The following is a 12,524-nucleotide window of genomic DNA, read 5'->3' on the forward strand; positions in this document are numbered from 1 at the left end:
ATTGACAACCACTCGGGCCAGGTTGCATAAATTCCAATTTAATAAAATAATTGAGCAAGTCACAAGTAAGCAAAACAGCGCTGAGCGGCCGGGGGAGTCTCCTGCTCCACCAACGGCGCGCGCAATCCCCCCCTCACAGTCTCCTAATATGCAATTCCAGCTCCGGGTATATGTGGCACTTCCTGTAACTTCTGCGGTTGCGCCAGCTGTCGCTAGGGGGTCTTCTTCAGCCCTCTGGTGGTCGTGGGGATGAAGGCTGGAGTCTTCCTCTGCATTGTGAGTGGTGACCCTCAGGTCACGCATATATTTTACAACTTTTGAGGTCGTGCTATATTTCACAGTTGTGTGACATCGCCATCACCATATTAGGCTATCTAAACTAACATTGCCGCTTCGCTAGCTCAACTCCCTTATCTCAGGCGGGGTACATGCCCCCACCACAGGATGTAGGATGTTCCCACAGATGTTCCCAAGGCTGTTTCTTACTTTGATGTAACAAATTAGCACACATCACAGTCCAGGATGTTTCAAGGCTGTTTCTCACTTTGATGTAACAAATTAGCACATATCACACTGACACGTAATAAACACACAGAAGCTGAATTAATATCATGTAAGGATATTCATATGACCATCATGTGGTCTTTTATACTCGTACAATTGACCACTTTCTTTCTGAAACATATACTGTGTAGTACTGAGTCTCTCATACCAGGCTGCTGCCTTAGCTAACAAAATGCATGGGACTGTTTTTAGCAGAAGGAATCTTAGACCATTCATATACACAGTAAGTTTTTCCTTTTTGCAAAGTCTTGTGATAGGTTGTTAAATCTTATTGTACATTTGTTTTTCATTGCATAGGAACAGAAGGCAGAAATAAAGTTGCTCCAGTTGTGTACTAAGCATTTGCAAAGCAAAAAAACATGTATTGGAAGTAAATTATGGCACTTTCATATCTAGGGCAAAGTTCTATTGCCAGATTTTACTGACATGTTGTAATATTAAAGTTGCTAAGTACAAGAAATTCTAGTAAAAAAATAGTTTTTAACTGTCAGCTTTGCTTTGAGCTAGATGTTCCAGGGAATGGCTGCTTGCACCATGTATCTGTGGGCAGAAGCTGGCCTTTATTTTGGGAGCAGAAGCAGTGAAGAATTAAGTAGCTTGGATCTGTATAGAATTTTTGCAAGAATTCCTACAAACCACATTTATTCGTATCACCATGCAACTTAAGCAGGCTGAACCTATAGCTTTGGTTAACAGATGGTTATTTTTACACAAGTTGTCCCAGTTGAGCAAGGACCATAAATGAAGACAAACCAGCTCCACCACTGGAGTTTAATCCTGTAGATTGTGCCAATGTTTTAACCTCCCATGGGCTCTTCTGCAAGTTCTCCTAAACTGTCAGTCATCTGAAGGAAAAATCAAACTGTCTGCCATTTTTAGGGTGGGTGGAGGAAATGGCTGCAAACAAGAGGCCCAGGCAGAACTGAGACTGCAAACGATGTAGCTCTATGGATAACAGCACTGAGCTTGCAAAATAACATGTAGTTACACCTTAATTCCCTGCTTTTTCAGCTGGAAGTTTGGGATTTTTGAGCGGCTGTGGACTACTTTTGAGTGTCTGTGATAGCAAACCTAAACCCTTACTGCTTTTCCTTCTCCCCTGTGCAGATACTAATGCCTCTATGGCCATATGCACCTAATACTGACAAGAAGGGGAAGGATCACCTCTTTCACAGTAGTGCTTTAACATCTGTTTAACTCAGCTATGAAACTGCTTATTAAGCTGCAAAACCTCACTGTGTGAAATTTATACCTCCATCCTCAAACTTTGAATCGAAATCGAAAAGGGAAAACACCTGCACTAAACTGGTCAAAGTGCATTTGTGCACATGTTGGTGTGTGCTTTTAGCCTGTTATGGGAGGCTAAGGAGAGTGCCATTTAGATGAAAATCTAGATCATTTCCAACAATCCAGGACGTGGCAGGGTTTTGCATTCAGTGCTCACAACTGGTTCCTTGGCACTGAGCAGGAAAGTAAAAGAAGCCAGAAACTGGCTGCAGAACAGGACAATGGGGAGTTACTATTATTGGAGGAGACTATTTGGCTAGTGCAGACATGAGAGATGCAGGCACTGTGCCTTGCCGCCTCCTTTGACCTTTTTCTGTTCTGGGGATAAAGCAAGCTTGAAAAGGTCGGCAGTTTTCCCATGCTGTAGTTTCAGTCAACGACTCTATTCTGGAGTGTGAACTAGAACTGCTTAAAAGTGGTTCCCTGACATGCTACCTTTTCTTTCACCAAGCAGAGGTGACACACAGGAGGGCCTGATAGATGCGTTGGTGGCTGATTTTCCATGCATTACCAGCTCTGCTTCCCTGGGAATGGAGGGCAGTGAATAAAGCTCCGGATGTTGCTCAGCAACCCTCAGGATGGTTGCCTTCTTTTCTGCTGAGCTGCAGAATGCATTAGTTAGTTAGGACTAAAAGTGTCTTTGGAAGAAACATCTTTCTTCTGCAGAACAGGCTGAGGTGAACTCTGGACATGTCAAATGATTGCTGAGAGCTGAAAAAAGCATCCATCTCACTGTTGGAATGTGGGTTTTTTTGCATTTTTCTTTCCTTACAATTGCAGGCTTCCAGGAACTGTTTCTTTTAGGAGTCAACTGTCTTGAGTTTCCTCTGTGTGCTCATTCAATAAAAAAACACTGTTTTTACAGTGGGATTTAGTTCTGATGAACCAATATGTACACTGCAGAAAATAACCTCCTGAGAAAGTCTTTATGCATTTGAAAGCAGGATTTTGACTGCATATTCCAACTCAGGTGTTAAATGTTTCAGACAAAAATACTTGTAAAGAGAAAGAGTTTTGCTCTGCATTGTCATTTTCTTTAGATGTTTCTTAAAGTGTCTGCTTCCACTGAGGAAGTGGGGTAGTCCTGCTTAAAACTGGTAGCAAAAGTTTCCTCGGTATGTTGATACATTCAACCCTGACTGTTGTTTTCGCTCTGACATTTCCATCCAAATTCTTCTCCACGACTTGTCATATGCTGCTGGTTGTTATTATTATCGGTAGGCATTCTGGCAGCGAAAAATAACAGCAAATAATTTTGTCATCTCTATTTTTTATTTCTCCGCTCACTTTTTATAAGCCTCTGTAGAGAATCAGAGGAAAAAAAAAACAGCTAAGGCCAGGGTTGGATTTAGGGAGGCTGCGGCTGCCGAAAGCCTGTCCCCTCCTTACGGTGCTGCTGCAGTCGGGGGTCCGGGCAGCGCCCGTGTTCGGTAGCTCATGGGAGGGCAGCAGCTTTGTCTTGGCAGTGCGCGGTGGAGGGAAAAAGGAGCGAGAGAACCAGATGGATAAAGCAGCGAGCAAAGCCCTGCTCCCCAGCCAGGGTTCGATCTGTCACAGGGAGGCAGCGGGGCGCCCGGGGGGAGCCAGGACGATGCTCCGACTGGGCGCAGGAGGAGCCCAGGCGCTGTGCTGTGGGGTTGAGCGCGGGCACAACGCTTCCTCAGTGATTTGGCAGCTGCTAGAAACTCCTCACTGTCTGCGTAGAGGATATTTCCAACAGCTGCCAACAGCCAGCCAGAAACAAGAGAAACTGAATTTGGGCTCGCCTTTATGTATCTAGCCTGCCCTAACAACTGCAGTGTGCTTGTATTTTAGACATGGCATTTATAATGCAAACACGAGATGCTGTATTGTCTCTTTCTCGAAATGAAGGTGATTGAGCTGTATATAAATGAGCTGGGATGAAATAACCTTTTATTCAGAGGCCCAGCAGTTTGGACTGGGATTAAACACTGGCTGTAGAACCAGAAATACTGGCTTAAATCAGTGTTACATTCCTTTTTTTTCTTTTTCTTTTTTTTTTTTGCATGCCTTCCAGATATGATGTGCTTTGTGTTATTTATCAGGTGTGACATCAAGATGTCAGGTGTCTCATCAAAGTGAAATCTCTCTGCCTGTCAAATATGACCGCAAAGATGATGGCAAACAAGTGCTGGGGAGAAACTAACAGTAAATCTCAATGGTGCGGACTCTGCAGTCAGGGGCAGATTTAGAGGATATATATTTTATATAAGTGGCATTTAAGACCTAGGCCTTACATTGCTGATCTGTGGAGGGAAAAAATTATTTGCAGACTTTTTAGGGCCTGCTATTAGCTTGCCTGCAACCAGGTAAACAGCTTCAAAAAAACCCCCAAACTTTCTTCTCATTTACTTAAATGACAATTCAGGATCTTATTACTTTCTCTATTCAAAACAAATGTAGAAGATATTTTTTAAGAAGCCAAACAAATACTGAGGAGTTTACAAAACAAAACTGGAATTAAGAACTTGAGTCTTATTTCTAAATGTGACTAGCAAATGTAGGTGACAAAAGTTATCATCTTTAGCAATGACTGATACAGTTCACAAGTAATAGGTCTTTCTGTCTTCTAAAATTAGCCTTCTAAAAATAATTACTTTTGTAACATTACTCATTCTCAAGTTATATTTGAAATACTGTAGTTATGATGGGTAAAATGTTGTTTCTTTTCATCTGAGTGAATTCAAATAAACTTTTGCTCAAACTTCACACGCAAATCCAGCTCTGAGCAAAAGCAAAGCACAGAAAACTTCATAAAATTTAGAGCGGTTGGAAACACAGAAGTTAAAATACCGTTTTGGTGGTGGCACTGCCAGACAAGTTCTGCCACACTTACAGGAGGTGAATTAATGTTATTGGAAATATGAACTTGAATTAATTCATACAGATTGCAATTGTTCTTTGCACTTAAACTCTGACCGAAAAGGTGTGCCTCTTCCTATGGTAATATGATCAGCCTTGTAGTTTCCAAGCACTTTAAAACAAACTGCTGCAGGATTAGTGTGCAGATAACAGAAATTACCATAATGAAAGCAACACTGCTAAAAGCAGGCAAAGTACCAAGTCCAAGTAATATGCAACCGTATACATAAAAATATTAGTACACATTTTCAGGCACTATTACAAAAGAGACACTCTCTTGAGTTCTACTGGTCTAGCACAAACAAACCTTTTTTAAATATTTAGAGAAGATTGAGTCCACTTCCTGAAAAGCTGAAGCCAAAGTCTGACCTGATTTGATCTGAAATGAGGCCATCAACTGTTACGCAATTTTGTTCATAGCAGGTATGAATTTGATTCCTTGCATTTTAGAGTTAAGCAAGGCTTCTTTTTTCTTGTAGCATAAGAAATAATATTACTGATGATCATGCTTCCTTATCTGTTGAGAGGAACATGCGTACCATTCACTCTATAGAGACTCTTGTGTATCCCCTGGCTGCCGGTTTTCTCACGACGTTGTAGCCAAGGAGTTATCTTTCCGATCTCATGGCTCAAACCTGAGAGCGAATGTGGTTAAGGAGGGAAAGACGGCTAGTTCGCTGCCTCTTAAGTGATAAAAAGGTTAGGCCATTTCTTTTTCTGTAGTAAGTATGTCAGTTAGCTTGAAGAGTCAAGGACGTAGTTATGTCCCGTGAAGCTGACCAAGCTTCCATTGAACTTTCAGCTGGAGCCGACTGACTTCCATGGGAAAAATGTGAGGCTTGCGTCGCTTAGCATGGATGAAAAAGGACTGCTGTGCAAGCGCACCGCATTGCTTGATGAGAAACAGCATGCATTTAATAACTGCTTACCTGTTGCCTTACAGAGGGCCCTGATGGATGAGAAATTTTCTCTGTCACAGAATGGCTGGGTGTTTTACGGGTTGTCTCCCCCCAGCCCAAGTAATGTTGTTAGCAACTTGCTGATAACCGTGAGTTATCGATGTTGTTGTTTGTGATGTTATTGGGAGCTTTGCCCAACTTTGCTGTTTTGTTTTTCCTTAGAGCTCCAGTGCCTGAATCATGTGATATGTGAAAAAACAAGGCTGGGCTAGCTCTGTTGTGATGGGGGAAAATTTTCAAAAATTTTAACTGAGTGCATCCTAAAGGCAAATTAAAAAGAACCAAAATATGGTCAAATGTCAAATCTCTTGGGCTTTAGCCTCCTATCATTGTTTGTATGCCTCAGGATGGATTGTATTTCAGTCCTTTAAAAAGATGTCTGATGTGGAGAATAGGAAAGCTACTAATTTACCATTCAAGGCCAGGCTGGATTTCTGGAGGGGTGTATTAATGCTAGTATGTCCCCCTATGTTACACTGACATGATGTGCACATATCTGAACCAGTTCCTCTTGTCTGTCTGTCAGATTAAGGAAATACGACCTGACCCCCTTATCTCCAGGCCCCCAGGTTTTACTGGGAACTCAAGCTTCTCATCTTTCAGGGCATTGTTAAGAATATTTTAAGGTGCTTTCTTTGGGCAAGGAGCCTAAGGGGATTAGAAATGGGGTGGATCATCCTTTAAAGCCAGAGACTAATGCACCCAGGAAGTGCCTAAGAGGAGGAAAAAAACATGTTTTATCAACTCTTGAGGCTTTAAGTCAAAGGCATTTAATTTTCTTGCGATGTTCTGCATTTTCTGGCATGAAGATTAAAAATCCTCACCCCAACACTGGTAGAGAACTGCAAAGACAGGAAACATCTTTTGTATTTGCCATTGAAATTTCACACTACCGAATCTGAGCGATTCTTCCCAGTGAAACTCCTAAGCTGTGCAAAATCTAGCCTGGCCCCAGGGGATGCTGCTGTTATCAGACGAGGCAGAACACACCACCTTTCTTATTTCTGCCTTTGCTAAAATGTTAGCCACAGTTAGCCGGCTGACACAATTTGCACCGGCTGTATGGGGACAATTAATGGAGCCTGAACGGGGTGGGAAGACAATTCAGAAGTGAGCAGCCCTGGGCAGCGAGGTGCCTTGCTGCACTGGCTCCCCTTGAACACAGCATCAGATCCCTTCCTGAACCAACTCCTAAACCATAAAAGAATCAGAGTAATTGGGATAGCACAGGGCCTCTGAGCTTTCAGTCTGGTGTATTTAGGCGAACTGGAATTATGGCGCGTTTTACAAGGTGGTCAGATGTTTCTGCTTCATGAATGGTACCTCCTGTCCAAGGGCTGCTGCTGGTAGCTGAATCAGCTGCACTGTTTTAATTTGCCATGGCTAAATTAGACGTTTTAAATCAGCCAGACATGTTGAAATGTATCGTATGTCCCTTTCATCTGAAGAATTACAGAAAACATTTTCCAGCCAAATAATTCTTTTTAATGTGGGTCGATGCCTTGTGAACTGAACACGTTCAAAACACAACCCCGTGTGTTTCTTCTCTCCCTTCAGATCAGCATACAGGATCCCGCCTAAAGCAAGCGGCTATGGAAGCACTAAGATCTTGGCTCCACTGCTTTTAGAAACAAACTAACAAACAGATTATTACCTTAAAGTTGCTCAGAAGTTGGAGGGGAAAAAAAAAGGATGCGTGAAGGGAATCAGAGAGAAGATACTTCCTAAATACCTCTTCATTCCTTCAGCCTACGTGATCTTTGCTGTTTTAACCTGAAATTAAAAACAAAACCTAAAATGAAAAAAACAAAAAAGCTTGTTTTCACAGTATGTTTTATCACATGTTGTCTCATGAGTATTAGTTACTTGTAGAAACATGCTAGGTAGGGTTTTGGATCTTTTTAATAGTAAAGATACTCTCTGAGATGAGTACCTCCAAGTATGTATATCTTAAACTGACCAGGAACAGGAATTTCTTTTCCCTAAGACATTATAGAATTTAAAATTTCCATTATTTGGCATAAACATGCAAAGCTGAATTTCTGAATATCTTTGATTTAGGACCAGAAAATTGCTTTGTTTTAGAAGGACAAAACAGATTTTTAACTTATATATATCTTTAGTATATAGATGGAGTAAATGGTATATTATAATTAAATGTTTTCACGTAAGTCAAATTGTATGATTTTCCAATTCTTGTTTCAAAATCAGTAATTCCTGAAAATACTTTGTCTTTAACACAATTGTCTTTTTTCAGAAAAGAGTTCCAGCTAAAATGAGATTTTAAAAATTTGTTTAATTGATAGTACAGAACAAATACAGATTCTTTACTTTTTGTAGTAATACTCTAGAAGGGCCAATTCTCAAAACATTCTTAAAATAACCTTATTTCAATTTAATATTGTCGTAGATCTTGTATAGTGAGGCAAAGATACAATATGGTGCTACAACAATATTTGAGTATTTTTTGCTAGGAAGAGTATCACTGGCATGAACCATTCTTCTTGTTCTCTTCTGGTTGTGCAAAAATGAGACAATCATCAACTCTAGAATCAGATATAAAATAGATGCAATATGATATAGCATTAATATTTGCCTTTCTTGGAAACACAGTATTTTTTGCTAGCTAGCTTTTAGGTATGTATCTTGTGTGTGTGTGTTTTTTAACATAATGTATTGTCTCTCTTCTTCCCCTAAAAATTGTAAATTAAAATTGGTTAAGACCAATGAAAATATTTTCACTGCTTAGAATCACTTAACCGATAGATGAACTTCCTTTTCTGAAGAGGATTCTTAACCGAAGTTGATTTGTTGCGTGTGTGAGCGGAGCTGAGGATTCCTCTTTGTGGTGAAGGTATCTCAGGCAGATAAGGCAGCATGCTGATGTATTGCCCGCTGGCTTGCTGTATCCCTGTGCTTATGGCAGGGACGTGAGGGACATGCCTCTGCTTCTGGAAGCAAAAAGGGTCTGAATTTGTCCTGCAGGACCGGTGGAATGTCACAGATTTCCTCAGGTTTCCTTGAAGTGACTGAGGTATGTTGAGATTTTGAGCCTGTACACTAACCTCTGCATCAGAGCAAATTGGGTGAATTTTTCCAACAAGCCCAAGAGCTTCTGATTAAACCTGCGGTTATTATTTTAAGGCTTGCTTGTGCAGTGAAGTTACCGCATAGTCAGTGAGGGCATGAACCCATGGCACACTGGCTACCTTATATAAATTCCCTGCATGGCCATTCTGTAGGTGTGCGTTAGGGCTGTCTTTAGAAGCGGACTAAACTGCTCTAGGCTTAGTGGGCCTCAACAGATCCCACTCAGCAAATTAGAACAGAGTGCTGCAATTTTCCTGTTTAGCGTGCAGGCAATCCTATAGAAAGGCAGCTGGTCTTGGCTCTAGACACTTCTAGTGATGGTACCTATCGCAGTCTAAATTAGACATTCAGATGTTTATGAGTAGATTTAAGGGGAATCAGGTTTGCCAAAGGGTATACTTTTTAGTTTTTGCTTACTGATACGGATTGCTTCTTTTTTTTTTTGAGTAAACCTTGGCCATGGTAAAGAGGTGCATTTTAAAAAAATATAAATATTGTGCTTTGAGGGTTTTTTTTCCCTCTCAAAGCAAAGAATGAAGATTCTTGTGCCCTAAATGAGTGGAAAACCTTCAGACTAAGGATCTTAGCTAATGAGATCATCACAGGCATGTCTGAAATGTTAGATGGGACTGTATTTTATCCAAGAAATCACTTGTAATTTAATAGTAAAAGGAAGTGGAATAGCACTGCCGTTTGCAGGAGTTGCGGTTGTGCACATGGCCACAAGGAGCTAATGCCTGACTGTCTGAGTTAATTATGCACTGGGTTGCTGCACACAGGTCATGTTTGACTAGCTTGTGAAAGGCAGCTTTGGCTGGGCTTGCTGAAATGCCGTGTGCAAAGATTAGTGGTGCTGAATGCAGTTCAGTAAGCGCAAGACATGCCAGTCGGTGGGAAGCCTTTAAACTGGCAGTCAGCGTGGGTAGCCGAGTGCAGCGAGCAGCGTTCACAAAGACCACAGGTTACCTCTGGGATTTCGTTAGGCATGCCATTTCGTTAGGCATGCCTAATGAGCGTGTTGATTAGATGTGCAGAACTCCTCAAGCTGTGGTAAATGTAGCTGAGAGAAGCGTTGCTGATAACACACTGAATAACCGCGCTCGCAAAGCTTTACGTTTGCGTTACAGTATTTAAAGCCTGGAAAGATAATGGAGAGAAAGCTGGACAATAAAAGGAAAAGGGAACTGTCCTGCTTAGCTACGTTAAACAACAAAAACATAACCCTGGTGTCTATTCGTAAGCAGCAGGCAGCTCACGATGTGCCTGAACTACTGATTATTGGTGAAAAGTCCAAGACAGGATCTCCCGTAAAGGCAAGCAGTGACTTGCAGGAAGAAGAGAAAGTGTTGCAGAGTTACTCCATGGGAATGCCAGGAGCCAATGCAGTTGAAAGACAGGTCAGTGAGCCGGGGTGTGCTCTGGGGGCAGGCGGGGGGTCTCAACTGGAGAATTGAAAACAGAGCATGCTGGACATGGCTTGTATACTCATGCGCTATACCGTCATATACTAAACTGTTTTAGTCCCAAGCATGCGTGCCTGCCTGGTAATTGGGCGCACAAATGCAAAGTCCTCTCGAGAGCCTCTAAAAGGAATCTTTGAAAGCAAATGCTAATAATGAGTAATGCAACATTAACTAATGAGCTCCACCTCTAATAATATAGTGTTGATTCGTAGTAAGGAAACATACTAGTATTTCCCCTTTTGAACTGCAATTACTTGAGTGGTGAGACGTCAGATCATACTAGGTTAGTCTCTGGAACGATAGGCATTGCAGAAACATGAAAAGGTCATGACTGTAGGTAAGCAGTTTATCTATAACCACTTAGTGGATACTAGCAAAAGCTCTTGATAATACATTTGCAGCAACGAGGTTTTTTTATCCCATATTGTGTGTAATTGTATTGAAGTTTTGTAGATTAATTGTTGTGGGGAAGAGGTTATTGCCTTTGGAAAGATCTGTGCTGATAAAAATATGATGAGGTTTATTACTAGAAAAAGTTTTTGTTATTTAAAAGGCATGTAAATTACAGTAATGTAGTTAGGATCAGTGTATATTTAAGGAAAACAAAGTCTCAAAACAAATATTGTGTTCTCTGAAACTGTGTAAGCTTAGACTGACTTAAATAATTAGTGTTAGGCTAGAATGTAGTAACAGCAAGGACGTACCAGATATACCTGAAGGCTTTTTCTGTCTCTAGTTACTTCTCATATTATAAGTGTTTACTGTAAGACAATCATGACTTTTTTCTGCCCCATGATCTCTTTTCTTTACTCAGTTCATTGGAATATATCACATTGCTTATATTGGAGCCACAAAGGTTTATTAAATATGACGTGTGGGGGTATCATTTTAGTAAGACTAGCTACAGTTACATAAATCTTTCTGCCTCTTCTCTACGGTTCTTTTTCCAGCTAGGGATGACAGTCCCTTGACAGACATATTATGGCAACTTGCTTGGTATTTTGAAACCAAGAGCACCGTGAAACTATGTTGCTTTAAAGTAGTATCTTCATCAAATCTTGATTGCTAGGGACAGTGGGGGGTTGGTTTTTCCCTTGCTTAAGAATCAAGAACTGTTTAAAAACCAAAAAGATGTGTTACGAGTAGGTACTGATAATAGCAGCTGCTAACATTTATTAATATTAGCTAAACTTTGGGGGAAAGGGAAGGAATAACAGCCATTTAAGATCTGATGCATTTAAAGGATATTCGCTAACAAGATGGATGGACGAGTTGTACTGAAATTTGTTAAGGAGGATAAGGATTGTATTTCTGCCTCCTGCCTGCTCGCAGAAATGGTGCTGTCACAGGCAGGAAGTTGAAGACTCCTGGACATTGCAGTGGCTGTTCTGTCCTCGTTTCGGTGTTCCCTGGCTACCTGTAACAAACCGGGAAAACACGTGAAGTATTTAATTAATAGTATGTGGCTTTTCAGTTGTGTGTTACTGGCTGCCTGAGTCCAAAGACATGAATCAACAGGTTGTGAAAGAACGAAGCAGGAAAGGTAAAACAGTGACACAGATAAGATAACTCTTTGGAAGTCGTGTGTTTGAAGTTAAGAGGACAGTAACTGGTTTCAGCCTGTTGATGTACTGGGAGAAGAGCAGCCCAAAGCCTTTGGAGATTACCAGGCAAGAAGTGCAGTAAGAGGTAGCATTTGTCGGTGAGCACAAGGGGTAGAGAAATAACTGAAGGGGCCAGGCGTCATTTCCTTGTCAGCTGACAGCTTCGCATTTTGGTTACGAGTCCAGTTCTTGAATTTCAGGATATGAAAATTGGTATCCCTGTAGGCCAGCAAAAGAAGAGACAACTGTGACTAATATTCTCAAGGTGAGATGTTGCTGCCCAGTGTCAGAATTTGGACACGGGACTGAAAAGGGATGTCCGGGCTCAGGACCTTTGCCTGAAAGCATCCTGCTTAGACTTCATTCTTCTAAAAGGGCAGATATGAAAAATGAGGAGCAGGAGCAGTGTGGCAGAAATAGGGAGGCGAATGTTGGGGTGGTGGGGACGGGACAGGGTGCAGTAGTTTGCTTTTGCCAGCCCTTGGAGAGAGCGAGCCTTTCTGGGGCACCAATGTGGGGGACCCACGTGGGGCAGGTCATGGTGGGGATGCAAAGCTGGGAAGACCAGACACCTAGCTGAGGGGCTCCTCTGGGCTTCTCCCTCCCCATGGGAGTGGTGGTCGCTTCGTCTCTGCTGCTATGGAGGCAGCTCGCCCTGCGGGAGTGAGGAGGGG

At 41.7% G+C, this 12,524-nt stretch overlaps 1 protein-coding gene across 1 annotated transcript in view; it reads left to right on the top strand.

The window, feature by feature from the left end:
- Positions 1-9,931: 9,931 nt before the first annotated feature.
- Positions 9,932-12,524, top strand: part of ATP7B (ATPase copper transporting beta) — a 29,610-nt gene continuing 27,017 nt past the window's right edge. Inside the window, exon 1 of the mRNA XM_067289669.1 lies at positions 9,932-10,180. Within this exon, the coding sequence (XP_067145770.1) occupies positions 9,932-10,180 (249 nt within the window). The remainder of the gene's footprint in view (positions 10,181-12,524) is intronic.

This window comes from Apteryx mantelli, chromosome 1 (assembly GCF_036417845.1).
Source record: "Apteryx mantelli isolate bAptMan1 chromosome 1, bAptMan1.hap1, whole genome shotgun sequence".
Classification (NCBI taxonomy): Eukaryota; Metazoa; Chordata; class Aves; order Apterygiformes; family Apterygidae; genus Apteryx; species Apteryx mantelli.